Below are 13,253 nucleotides of genomic sequence, written 5' to 3'. Positions count from 1 at the left end.
AACCTAGCTATACTCTTAGGCTAAACTTAAAGTGTACTTGCTGACACGTGTTTATATGCTTTCCTTTATTTGATGTCATTCGGCTTATTTTTCCTTTGTGAGGTTGAAAAGTCTATACAATTCAAAACATTGATTATTTGTTGAAAAATGTTGAACGCCCAAAAACTTTCATAATAATTGAATTGATAAAGTTGTATTAGTTCTTATTTTGACCAATCATTAACATCACTTTTTTTACCTAATATTACTAACAATCTGTCACGTTAGCAAGTGTGAAGTTTTTGGTCAAATTTTGTGTGTCCAAAGACTATTATTTGTTTCAAAGTCTTGGGTCATTTTAAATTTTAAGTTTTGCTCCCTTAAAAAAAAAAACAAAAAAAAAACCCAATGATTATATGTTTCCTGGGCTTGTGAATTCACTTATTCAGTGTTTTTTTTTCTTTTTTTCTTTTTTTCCCTGCTCAAGTACTTGGAATGAAACAGACCACAGAAGAGAAGAGAAGTTTGTAACAGAACTGAAAAATAGCTTTTATTAACACCACCATATATATTGGTGGAAACAAATATGTCTTTTGTTAATTACAGGAACCAAAATTTTTGTTAGTACAAAAGCACCAAAAGCATCTGTGGAGCTAAAATGGAACCTAGTTACAAAATCAAGGGTTTGTACTTCAATATCTAAGGCTGATGTGACCTATTTGATAAACAGGCACATATAAGTAAATCTCAGCTGAGCCAAATTCTGTAATTAAATTAACTTGACCAGGCTCCAACTCTGCTTGGAAAACCCTCCTGGTTCATATTAAATCTTCCCTCCCAGTATTTACCATGGCCTCTTGACTATTCAAGCAACTGTGGCTAAAAAAATCTGTACTGTATTCTTGACTACCAAATGCCATTCTCTGAAACAATCTGATTTCTGCAGACTGTTGTGCAGAGTTATATACCTCGCTTTCTCCCACTCTCATTCCATTGGTTAGATCAGAAGTAGCTAAACCATCAAAAGCTCTAACAACCTGAGAAGCATAAGAATGCCAGGAAAGATGATCTCCATGCATCAGTGTTCTAATATTATGAATAGGAAATATTTTAACCATTAGTGTTGTCAAATCTAATTACCTGTCCCATTCGTGGCCTCTTGGCAGCTGAATGTCGCACACAAGCAGCAGCTACCTCAATCATACGGAACATTTCACTCTCAACATAGTTCATTTCAAGCCTTGGATCTGCCAAATCTATGAATTCTTCATTATCAAGTGCACTAGTCAGCAAAGGTCGAGCCTGAAAAATAAATTGGGCTTTTGGTCAGGAAAGATTGGCTCTGGAAGATTACAATGAGGTTGAGTGCACAGGTTTTTTCTTTCCAAGTTTTCACACATTCCTTTGTCACATGTCTGGCTGATATGTTTAGTTGCTCTCACATCCTTTTTATGCACATTTGCATGTAAGAACAAAATTTCAATTGAATCACAAAATCCGCTATGTGCAAAGAGTTATTAAAGAGTTCCAACTACAATTTGAAAATTAAGCAGTCTGAGTAGTTATTTTTCTCCTCTATAACTTTCCACTGGAGTTAGAATATGCTGCTTTTTGTTTGAACCATTCCCTGATTGTAAATTGTCTGAGTATATAATGAATAGAGTCTCTTAAAGAACTCAGGTTCATACTATCTATTTAATGATGTCATAAAATTGCAGAATCTACAAGCTTTTCTTTGAATCAGAATTGTTAAGAATCATAGGTGCCTCATTACTAGACAGACTCACTAAGATCTAACAGAAAGTCAGAAACTTCTGTCATGCATTCTGTATTTATTTTTTATTTAGCAAAAGTGATAAAAATACTATTAGAAAAGAAAGACTAGTCTACAGCCAGATGGTGTATACTGTAACCTCCCAAATATTACATATAATGTCCAAGAAAGAACAACAATGAAAGTTTCCTGAGCATGCTTCCAATCAAACAGGCTCTCATGCTGTCAAATTTTTCATTTACCAAACATAACAGAGTAGCGATAATAGAAGAAACAACAAAAGCAGCACAATATTATACTGGATTGAAGGTTAAGTTGCAACATATAACTACAAAAATGACAAATGCAGCCAAGAAGATCTAGTTTGACGAATTATTGATGCCTTCCTAAAATTAAATTAGAAACAACTAGTTCAGATACTTTTGTATTCAGCAGCAAAGGAAATATTTTAACAACATAGACTTAATATTTTTACCCATTCAACTAGACTCTCATCTCCCAAGGGTTGGCATGTATCCACAGGTTTCCTTCCAGTAATTAGTTCCAGAAGCACCACTCCAAAGGAGTATACATCAGATTTATCAGTCAATTTGCCACTTGATGCATATTCAGGAGCCATATATCTGAAATCAACCAATAAACACAATCAATATATACTGCATATAAATAAAATAAAATAAAATAAACCCCTTCCTGAAGCAGGTAGTCTAAAAAAACTAGTAGATTCCCCCAAGCTTTGATAGGCATATGGGACTTTTAATAAATGACTACTTACCCAAAAGTTCCCATAACACGTGTGGTTATATGTGTATTTGCATCAATAGCTAATTTTGCTAGTCCAAAGTCCGAAACCTGTAAAGTAAACAATTGAAACCACAGCATTAAAATATAGACGAAAAGAGTAATTCTGACTGTAGCTTGAGGAAAAAAAATTAGATACCTGAGCTTCAAAGTTGCTGTCTAAAAGAATGTTCGAGGACTTGATATCCCTGTGAATAATTCGAGGATGGCCTGTCATATGCGTAAGATTAAACACATAAATAGCAGATATGTTAAACATAGATAACGGATACTGATAACAATGGATTTGATCAACTAAAGCAGTATTTTAAATAATTTCTGCCCTAATAAATCTTGTGCAATTGCCAAAGTAAGATCATATGGTTATCACTTATCAGGATTCTATTCTCATTAGTTTGGTTGTATATTTGTACTAGTAAAGCCCACACTCTGTGTTTGCTTCTAAGAAGAAAATTTTCTAACGTGTTGGTGAATATTGTAATATTAGAAACATTATCCCCAAGGATTCATCAAGAAATTCAGAATAGAAAAATGTGAAGCTGGAGATAATATGCTGTTTCTTTGCCAATTAAAATCAAAGAAAAAGCAATCATCATTTGGAACTAACAACAAGAAGGCCACAAATCTTGTTATCCCATCCCTCCTATGGGCTTTGAATTTTTTTGTGTAAATAAAAAGATTTATTAAAACAAAGGGATAGTTCAAATACACAGGGTGTGTAACTGTGTATCCAACCAGTCTAAATAATTACAGTCGGCAAATTCAGAAGTTCTAAGAATTCAATTATATTAAGGAGAGAATATGATTGTCTTTCCCCATTATCAACTAAATATAAACCCATGTTCTTATGTCAAAAAAGATATTAAACTGTAGCCCGACTGAAAAGTCATTGTTTCAGACACCATAGTCCAATTGTATCTGGAGAGGCTACAATTTACATAAGTTGGAGAACTAAAATTATGATAATAAAAAAGATTAACAGTATCCTTATATTTGAAAGGTAAAAGTGTGAGGGTTAATATCACGAATATATTCAAATTTAGAAATTAAGTATAGATGATTACAGTCTTCATGGAGATAAGCCAACCCACGAGCTGCACCAGCAGCAACCTTAACACGTGTTGCCCAGTCCAGAACTGGCCTACCTTCACCTACAAAATACAAGCAAGCTCAAGATGAGTAATCCATTACCATGAACAGACTCCCAAGTGCTTAGTTATGGCTTTACCATGAAGATGGAAATACAGGGTATTGTTAGGGACATAGTCATAGACAAGCAGCCTTCGGTTATCAGAAATGCAGTAGCCCACTAATGAAACCAAATGCCGGTGGTGTATGCGACTAATAATCTCAACTTCAGCTTTAAATTCTCGCTCACCCTGACCACCACCAATTTTTAGCTGCTTTACTGCTACCTCTCTTCCATCTGGTAGGTATCCCTTATACACACAACCAAATCCACCTTCACCCAGAAGATTCTCATCTGAAAACCTATTTGTGGCTTTGACTAGTTCTTCATATGTAAACCATGACCTTGAATTGCCTAATCCACCTGGTTCTGGTGGACAATATACAAGATTGCTTCCAGAACTATTTTGTACAAGGGGAGCAGAGGAATTCGTCTTTGTAATGGATGACTCTGCACAAGTTACAGAAACTATTAATTCATGTAATTCCCTCACATTCACAATCATTTAATTTCATATTGTTTGGAAGCATACAAACATTATGAATTCAATTGCCATATAATTGGCTATATGTACCCAATAAATTTAACCTACAGTCATAATTTTTGTGAGAAATAGATAAATATTATTAATAGATACACCCCTTTGTAGTTATAACTTTTATATTTGAGATGCTCAAATGAACATCTTATTCTCTTTGGGTTATCTACTTCAACCAACCCTGTATTTGATAAAAAATACATGGATATCCTTTTTGTTTCTAAATGTTAACATAGACCTACCATGTGTTTCATACCCGGGTTACACTTCAATCCATTTCATCACTTATACAGATAGAAAATGACAATGACAATGTTAAAATAATGGGAAAATACCCGCAATACCCAAATTTTTGTTATTATAAAACTCCTATAAACCTTTTCTCTGCTCCAAGCCTCTCAAAACTCTTTGTGATGTACATTTTATATTTCATTTTTATTCCCTTAAAAAGAAGCATGGTCCCTTTTTTTCTTTTTAGGATTAATAAAGAAGAAGAAGAAGATCAGGACAGGATCATTAATTTACCTTTTCTGTTGACAAAATCCTCCAACTAGGATTAAAGGGTTGGAGTGTTTTAACGGGTACTTTCTGAGGGGGAGGAAAAAGGGGAAAAGAAGCAAAACAAAAATGATGCCAAAACTTCTTATTATCTAACCTATTTACATCACTTAAAAGGATTATACACTATGATAGTTGGCTCAATTCACATAAATGCAAGGTGTAAAAGTTCATGATAATACTAGGAAAGAGCATGTTTTAAGAAGTGGTGCGGACACCAAGTACCAGCCTCCAATCACGTGTCTACAGGCATTGACACAAGGGGACGTCTCATCCAGTGACCTTGTCTTTGGATGATGGAGGATAAATTGATATTGATTGAACCCAGAATGATGCTGATTGATCTGATTTTATTTTACATACTAAGTATGCGTTTGGATTTTGTGTTTTTTGCGTTTTTATTTTCTTTTCTAGACAACGCCTCTTGCACTGTTCATTGTCCATAGAACAGTGCTTTTAGGCTAATGAACAGTGCCAAGTGCGTGAACAGTAACTTTTTTATTATTTTTTTATTGTTTTCAGTATCCAAAGAGACCCTAAGTGTGCACTTGGCATGGCTTAATTTTGACAACTTATTTTTTCTATTATTCATAGGTCTCACTGCACTTTTTGGTATTACTAATAAGCCCCACTATACTATTTCAACTAACTTTTACATTTATCTACAGTACTTTCAACAAAAAGTTTTCAGTTTCAGCAAAATAAGCGGATTCCAAACAGACCTATATGTAATTCATTAAGGGTTTCTTTTCCTTTCCATATGAGTTATAATAGATGTCAATTATTTTCTTATTTGTGGTAACTTTGGAAGCCCTACTTAAGTTCATTAAAACATTTCAAGACACATTTAATTTGATGAATAAACCTACATTGGACATAGCTTGGAGGTGATTCTAGAAATTTGGCACCTTAAGGTGGTGAAGCTTAAAGCTTGTTTGACTCTTCTTCTAACTCCCTACACATATTCTTTTTGCAAACCTTGTCATGCATCAAGAAGTAATCTGCAATCCCATAGAAACTAGTACCCAGAGAAGTATAAAATGCAAAAAGAACCCATAAGACAGGAAACATTTAAAGGCAAAGTCAGTAACATGTACAACATTACTTTGCAAACAAAAATTTACCTGATTTTGGGGAAGAGGCATGAGGGGACGGCATGACATAACCACCAAGTCCAGAATATTTTTTTCTTCGCTTCCTCATGCACCAAACAGCAACTCCAATGAGGCTAAGCAGTATGACTCCTGTCACTACACCAATAGCTACCACAGCTGCAGTACCAATCGCCCCATTACCAGTGGGGCTTGAGCTTTCAGGTGCACTAGGACTAGTACTATTGCTCGGAGCTTTATCATTTGATGGTGGGATTAAATTTTGACTTGGTGATGGAGGAGAAGGAGATGGTGGAAGTGGTGCCGGTAGAATGTTGGGTGCTGGAGATGATGACTTTGGAGGAGAATTAGAAGGTGGAATTGATTTAGAACCAGGTGGGGTACTCTTAGGAGGTAAAGGTGCACTATTGGGAGAAAGTGATGGTGGTGGTGGAGGTAAATTTTCAGGAGGGGTTGTTGGTAATGGCGGAGGTGAACTTTGGTGTGGTGAAGGTGCTGGTGGTGGAGGTGAACTTTGGGGTGGTGAAGATGCTGGTGGTGGAGGTGAACTTTGGGGTGGTGAGGGTGATTTTCCAGGTGTCTTAGATGGTGGTGGCGGTGGACTTCTAGGAGACTTTGGTAACGGTGGTGGAGGTGAACTTTGGGGTGGTGGCAGTGCTGGTATTGGGGTTGGACTTTCAGGCGGATTATTTGGTGGCGGTGGTGGACTTTCAGGGGACTTAGGCGATGGTGGTGGAGGTGAATTCTTAGGTGTAGGTGAGTTCAGTGGTGGACTAGGTGGTGGAGAAGGAGGCGGTGAACCTTTTGTTGGAAATGATGGTGGTGGAGGAGACTTAGAGAGCAGAGGAGGAGAAGCATTATATGTTAGAGGTGGTGGTGATGTAGGTGGTTTGGATGGAGGAGGAGGTGACACTGGTGTGGGTGGTAGGGAGGATGGAGCCGGAGGAGGAGCTGTTGGAACAGCAGGAGGGGATTGAGGCGGTGGGGATGAAGTTGGAGGAATTTCAGTAGCATTGGTCTTAGGAGATGGGGAAATTATAGGAGGGGGAGACGAGGTTTGTGGGGGTCGACTGGTGATGGGGGATGGCTGTGGTGGTGGTGGTGGTGAATTGGATGGTGAAGTTGTAGTTGTAGTAGATGGTGGCATGGCTGAGGGAGATGAACCTGGTGATGGTGATGTGGTTGCCATCTAATCATTAATCAAATATACTGATGAAAGTCTCTAGCTAAATATCTCTCATATATCAAAATCACTCATGAAAATTTTCACAAAATCCACATAAAGTCTATGTCTATAAAGCCAAACTCAGAGCAAAAAGCCAAAACAGTGACCAATTTCCAGTCTTTCGCCAACCCAGGTTACAAAACTTAAAATTGAAGAAAAAATTTAAATCACTAAACTTTGCCAACCAGACCCCACTCCGAGTTCATAGACCTCGACCCCAGCCAAAAAAAAAAAAAAACAGATGACCAACCAGATTTTGGGCATAACCCATATTACCAGTAACTTCTAAATGCAAAACCCAGATGAGATATGAGTTGCAAAAGCAAAGTCCAGATCACGAAGTGCTTGAGTAAAATCCCAGTTGAGAAAGCTCAAAAGTAAACGATAATCTATTAAAATTTTATGGAAACAAAGTGATTCAAGCAACACCTAAGACCTTATCAATGTATACCCAATATAGCAAAAAATCGTGTGGGAGAAAATGCACCAACTTCCCTATCAAATTAAAATGACTAATGACTACGAAGAAACAGAATGTAACCAAATGCTAAAAAATCCCAAAAAAACCTCACATATCTCCTCTTCTTTCTTTCAGTCTTTCACAACTCCGCAGCCAAACTTCATTCTCGAAACACCTCTCTCTCTCTCTCTCTCTCTCTCTTTCTCTCACCTCTCTATTGAATAGAGAGAGAGAGTGCACAAAACACACGGAAACGGATTGTGGGGTCCGAAAGTCAAGGAGATAGTAGTACGATTTTTGTTTGGATTGGAACAGAGGAATAAAGTTTGAAGGTAAATATCCTTTCAAAACAAAAAAAAAAAGGTAAATATGATTTCTTGCATCATTATATTAGACGTACTTCTTCATTGATGAATGATGATCATATCGTAAGTTGTAAAGTCCAGTTTATGGTTATTCGAGATTTCAATTTTTAAATCTAACTAGTAATAGTAAGGATATTAGGCAACGTAAACGCACTGCTTGCTGCTCAATTTGTCACCTTACTTTTTTATTCTTTTTGACTTTTTCATCTTCTTTTTTTAATTGTTACATAACTTTTATCCCACAATTTTTTTTCACAATTTTAATGTGTTTAATTGTAACTAGTAGAGAAAAATGAGCAATTGGGTAGGTTCATAACAAGCTCACAACAACTGTTGATGAATTGTTACTAATTATTATTTGCACTTACTATTAATATCACTTTTTTATTTACCATTAATAACTTGCAACATAAGTTTATTATCTTCTTCTTTTTTAGAGTGTTTCAATCTATACTTACTACTATATGAAAATGATAAATAATTACTCACAATTTATGTCAAAATTATGATACAAAATTATAATTTTACAAAAAAATCTTCTTAAGATAATAATAATATTTTTAACGTAAAAGATATATATATATATATATTTACTAAAATAAGATTACCAAAGTTTCTTTACGTATAACAACAAGGGTGGGTCTTAAATAGTTTATTATATTTATATTAAAAAAAAAGGTTGGAGTTAAACATAGTCTAGAAATAATATAATGAGACCATCCGCACCTCCGCTAAATGAAAATGCAGATTTCGTCGTTTCGTGTTGTTTTGAAATGTGATACCATATGTAAGGGAATAATTAGTGTGACTTGTTTGTCGTCTCTTGGACTTTACTGTTGGAGCCTCTACTTTGACCCTAATATTTTAAAGCATATAGATCAGCTTAGTTTTCATATTCTTTTCTTAAAGCATTCACATTAAAGCTCTCAGATGCTAAAAATGTTATTTTTTAGTATTTTTAGCACCTCAAATAATAAAAACACCTCTACATTAAAGATGCTAAATCTTAAAAATTTTAAGATTCAACTACAGTACAATCTCATAAAAGAAAATTTCTTTTTTATTCACCTCACCGGCTCTCTCTCTTCTATCTTTCTCTTTTCTCTCTCACTTCTTTCTTCTCTCTTCTCTCTCTGTGCTTCGCCAATGCGGTTCGTCGATGAGTGTGCTTCGCCGATGATTGTGCTCTGGCGATTGTAGGTTGTCGATGGTTGTGGTTTGGATGGGTATGGTTTTGTGGTGGACTGGTGGTGATGGTGGATGGGTATGGTTTGTGATTTGGTCAATATCAGTTGTGATCGGCAATGGTTTTGATGGGGTTGAGATTAGGGTGGTGGATTTTGGCTGGGGTTGAGAACGGGGTGGGTGGGTGGTGGTGGGTTTTAGCTCTGATGGTCCGATGTTGTTCTAGGTCACGATGTGGTGTTACTGGGTTGTGGTTCGTGGTTTTGATCTTGATTTTGGGTCACCAACAGTCATGGGTCGTGTTCTTGGGTCATAGGCATGATGGCGTTTGAGATCGGCATGGTGGGTTTTTGGTCATGGATGGTGATGGGTCATGGGTTTGGTTGGGTTAAGTTGGGTATGGGTGGTGGTGGGTTTTGGTTGGGGTTGAGATCAGGGGTGGGTGGGTGGTGGGTTTTGTGGTGGTTGTTGTGGATGTTGGTATTGGGGTGAGGCTAGGTTGCGATGGTGGCTGGCAGTGGCTAGCCTTGGGTTGTGCCATGGGTTGAGAAAGATGGAGAGACAGTGGGAGAGAGAGATAAAGGGAGAGTGAGAAATAATAATAATAAAACGAATAAAAATATTAAAGAAAGAATATTTAAATGAAGTTGTAAAAAAAATAAAATGTTTGATGTTTGGTATATTGTAAAATGAGGTGTTAAAATTGTAAAAGTAGTGTTTTGAGATTGTAAATGCTAAAAATTTTACAATTTTTGATGAGAATGCTCTTATAATTTTTCCAGATTATATAACGCGTCAATGAAAGTTGGCAGGACTGTCAAATATTCTCCTACCACGTGTCATCCTCATCCTCCACAACAACAAAGTAATTCTAATACCAAAACCTATAATACACATTTTTGCCGCATATAACTAACTACTTTTTCTCCTTTTTTTTTTTAAAGAAAGTTTCAATCTATGTCGTTTGTTTTTAATAATTATATTATTTATCATCAGATCAAGATGCTAATCAACTTTTTATGCGAGCAGGAATTAAACTCTAAATTTCTTATTCAATCATCAAAAATTTTACTAATTGGGCTAACTAAAACCCACTTCTCCATAACTTACATAAAAAATAAAAAAAGTGACAAATTGTATAAAATAATAGAAGTTTAAAATAAAATAAAATAAACACATAACATTTAACAATTACTAGAATATAAAGTAGAACATAAAAAGTGAGAAAATTTATATTTTTTAATTCACATTTAGGTAAAGTGTCTCAATAAAGAGTTTTGCAAATACCAAACTTTCTCTCACAAATTCAACTCATTGAAACTTATCCCACCACAAAAAATACATAGATTTCGTCAAAAAGTCAATGATAATTTCAATATCAAAAGATTTTTTCCTCAATTAAACCATAAGTTTTTTATTTTTTTTTAAAAAAAGACCCAACCACAAGGGCACATTTTGTGATGAGCTCAAGTGAGGTGAACTATAAAAATATATGTGACATTTTCTGTATAATATTTTGGTTCCCCTGACAAAACCAACACTAATGCTTACATTTTCTCATCTTAATTAGAACTTCTACAATGTTAAGGATTTTTTTATTTCAACTTTTATTTATGATTTATTGAGATGGTCATTTTTGATAATTCAATAGCTACATCGGAAGAAAGGAAGATTTAAATTGTGGATATCATGATAACACTAAAAGGTACCAACTAGTTGAGTTACAAGGCTCTAGACAAGATCGTAAGTTTTGATTGATACAATATCACTATTATATATTTGTAGTATTGTACTACTTTTATTATAAAATAATTATAATATGATATTTCATCTTCTTCTTTTTTATGTAAAGGGCTAGGGAAACAAATTTGTTATTAGACGTTTTTTATTCAATTATAACAATGTAAGCTTGAAAAAACTTATTAGCTAAAAATACCCAAAGATACTAAACTAAATTGCTAGCGGCTAGACGGCATAGCAATTTGTTCAAGAGATTGCTCTACAACAATTTAGTTTTGAAGGTGATTCAGAAACGATTATTAATTTGCTAAAGCATAGTGTTAACTCTCATTCAATGTATGGACATTTGATTAATGATGTCTTCTTTTTTGTAAACTATTTACTAGGCCAAAATGGGCAAATGCCCTTTTCGTGCAAAAAAAAAAATAGCATTATGCCCCCTTTTCCAAACTAATTAGGAAAATGCCCCTCTTTTGAGACTCGGTTTTCTCAAAATCGAGTTAAGCCCAATAGTGGCGTTTTAAGGAGCCTATAGTGACGTTTTAAGGAGCCTATAGCGGCGTTTTGTAACTCGAGCCCCATGAACTCGAGTTATAGGTAAAAATAAATAATAATAATAAAATTGCATAGAACTCGAGCTCATGGAGCTCAAGTTACAAAACGCCACTATAAATCCTTAAAATATCACTATAGGCTCCTTAAAACGCCACTATAAGGCTCCAGAAATTTTTTTTTGAAACTCGATTTTGAGAAAATCGAGTTTCAAAAGAGAGACACTTCCCTAATTGGTTTGGGAAATGGGGCATTTGCCCATTTTTTTGCGCAAAATGTGCATTTGCCCATTTTCGCCCTATTTACAGAGTATCTCTTTCTCTCATACTTATAGGTAAGGTAATGCTCTCACAAATGTCTTAGCTAAGAAAGCTAGATTTTCATCTATCTTAATTGTTTGGATTGAGGATATTCTTTCCAATCTTTTTCCTCTTGTTTTAGCTAATTTACCAGCTGGTTGAATAAATTCATAAATCCTTCTTCTTTCTCAAAATAATAATAATAATAATTGGGTCCAAAGAATTTAAGTATCTATGATGTTTTATAGATCATGGGTCCAAATATTCGTAGTAATACAAAGTCATGAATGTTAACAGCCACTTTGAAAATTACTACATCTTAATCCTTGAGTACCTAGTTTAATTATATTTAAGTTATTCATCATATATTTATGAAATCTAATTTCATAAATATATACTTTAGTAACTTCTTACTAAAATGGTTAGGCCTAACACACAAAATACCTGAACCCATTAAATTTATCTCAAGGGAATATTTTATATCTCCGTTAAGAGATTATGAATTCCATCTTGAGAATATATGTTTCATCAACATTAAATGTGGCTGCCGAACATATTGAGGTTTTGATCGTGACTTTAAATCTCACTCTTGATATATCAAAGTAACCTACGCTTCATGATTAGGTTCATTATTCTCTCAGGTTTAAGAGTTGATGTAAATAAAAGTCATGAGATTTATTATTCATTTAACAGTCATTAGGAGAATAATAAATCTCACAGCGGTCCAATTCAATATGTCTTAACTATATTAACATATCAACTAGCAGTCTTCACTTCCATGATTAAGACAAATCATCTTAGTTGATATGTTATAGTCTTCGTAGATGAAATGTCCAATCTCATCACCAACTACGAACTAAAATTCTGAGTTTACAAAGAACTTGTGATTTATATCTTTTGTGACTAAATCACATAAAGCACATACTATGCATCTCATGGACTATATGATAATGTCTAAATATTTATGTTACCATTATTTTAGATAATAATAAAATAACTTTATTAATCACAATATAATGTCATACATAGCATCATACAATAGGATTTATATGGCACATATCCTAACAATAAGAGAAGCACGAGGGGAACAGATGGCCACCCGCAAATGCTACATTGCCATGCTAGAAATAAATGATCACTTGCAGGCTTTAAAGATCAAAGAGAGAAGGGTTCAATTGAACCAATGGAAGACTTGGAAGAGATCTCATTGGATGATAATGTCCCGAGTTGAACCGCACGTATTGACATGTAAGCTAACCCCTTAATCCGAAAAGAGCTTACCCTCTTCCTAAAGAAAAATCAGAATGTCTTCACCTGGAGCCATGAGGACATGCCAGGAATCAGCCCGAATGTTATGGTCCACAAACTCAACATAAACCCATCCTTCCCCCCAATTCAATAGAAAAAGAGTCTTCACCCAAGAAAGAGACATATCCATGGCCGAGGAAGTTCGCAAACTGCTGGAAGCGGATTTCA

At 35.0% G+C, this 13,253-nt stretch overlaps 1 protein-coding gene across 1 annotated transcript; it reads right to left on the bottom strand.

Moving 5' to 3' along the window:
* Nucleotides 1-503: 503 nt before the first annotated feature.
* Nucleotides 504-7,989, bottom strand: LOC142628080 (proline-rich receptor-like protein kinase PERK9). Its single transcript, XM_075802046.1, has 8 exons — nucleotides 5,964-7,989; nucleotides 3,783-4,193; nucleotides 3,619-3,705; nucleotides 2,694-2,764; nucleotides 2,529-2,605; nucleotides 2,229-2,376; nucleotides 1,120-1,281; nucleotides 504-1,016 (listed from the first exon to the last, which is right to left on the bottom strand). The coding sequence occupies exons 1-8, from the start codon at nucleotides 7,138-7,140 to the stop codon at nucleotides 798-800; spliced, it is 2,352 nt and encodes a 783-aa protein (XP_075658161.1). The 5' UTR covers nucleotides 7,141-7,989; the 3' UTR covers nucleotides 504-797.
* Nucleotides 7,990-13,253: the final 5,264 nt, after the last annotated feature.

The sequence above is a fragment of the Castanea sativa genome, chromosome 3 (genome assembly GCF_040712315.1).
Source record: "Castanea sativa cultivar Marrone di Chiusa Pesio chromosome 3, ASM4071231v1".
Classification (NCBI taxonomy): Eukaryota; Viridiplantae; Streptophyta; class Magnoliopsida; order Fagales; family Fagaceae; genus Castanea; species Castanea sativa.
Note: the sequence above shows the minus strand (reverse complement) of the source record. Positions and strands in the feature narration are given on the sequence as shown.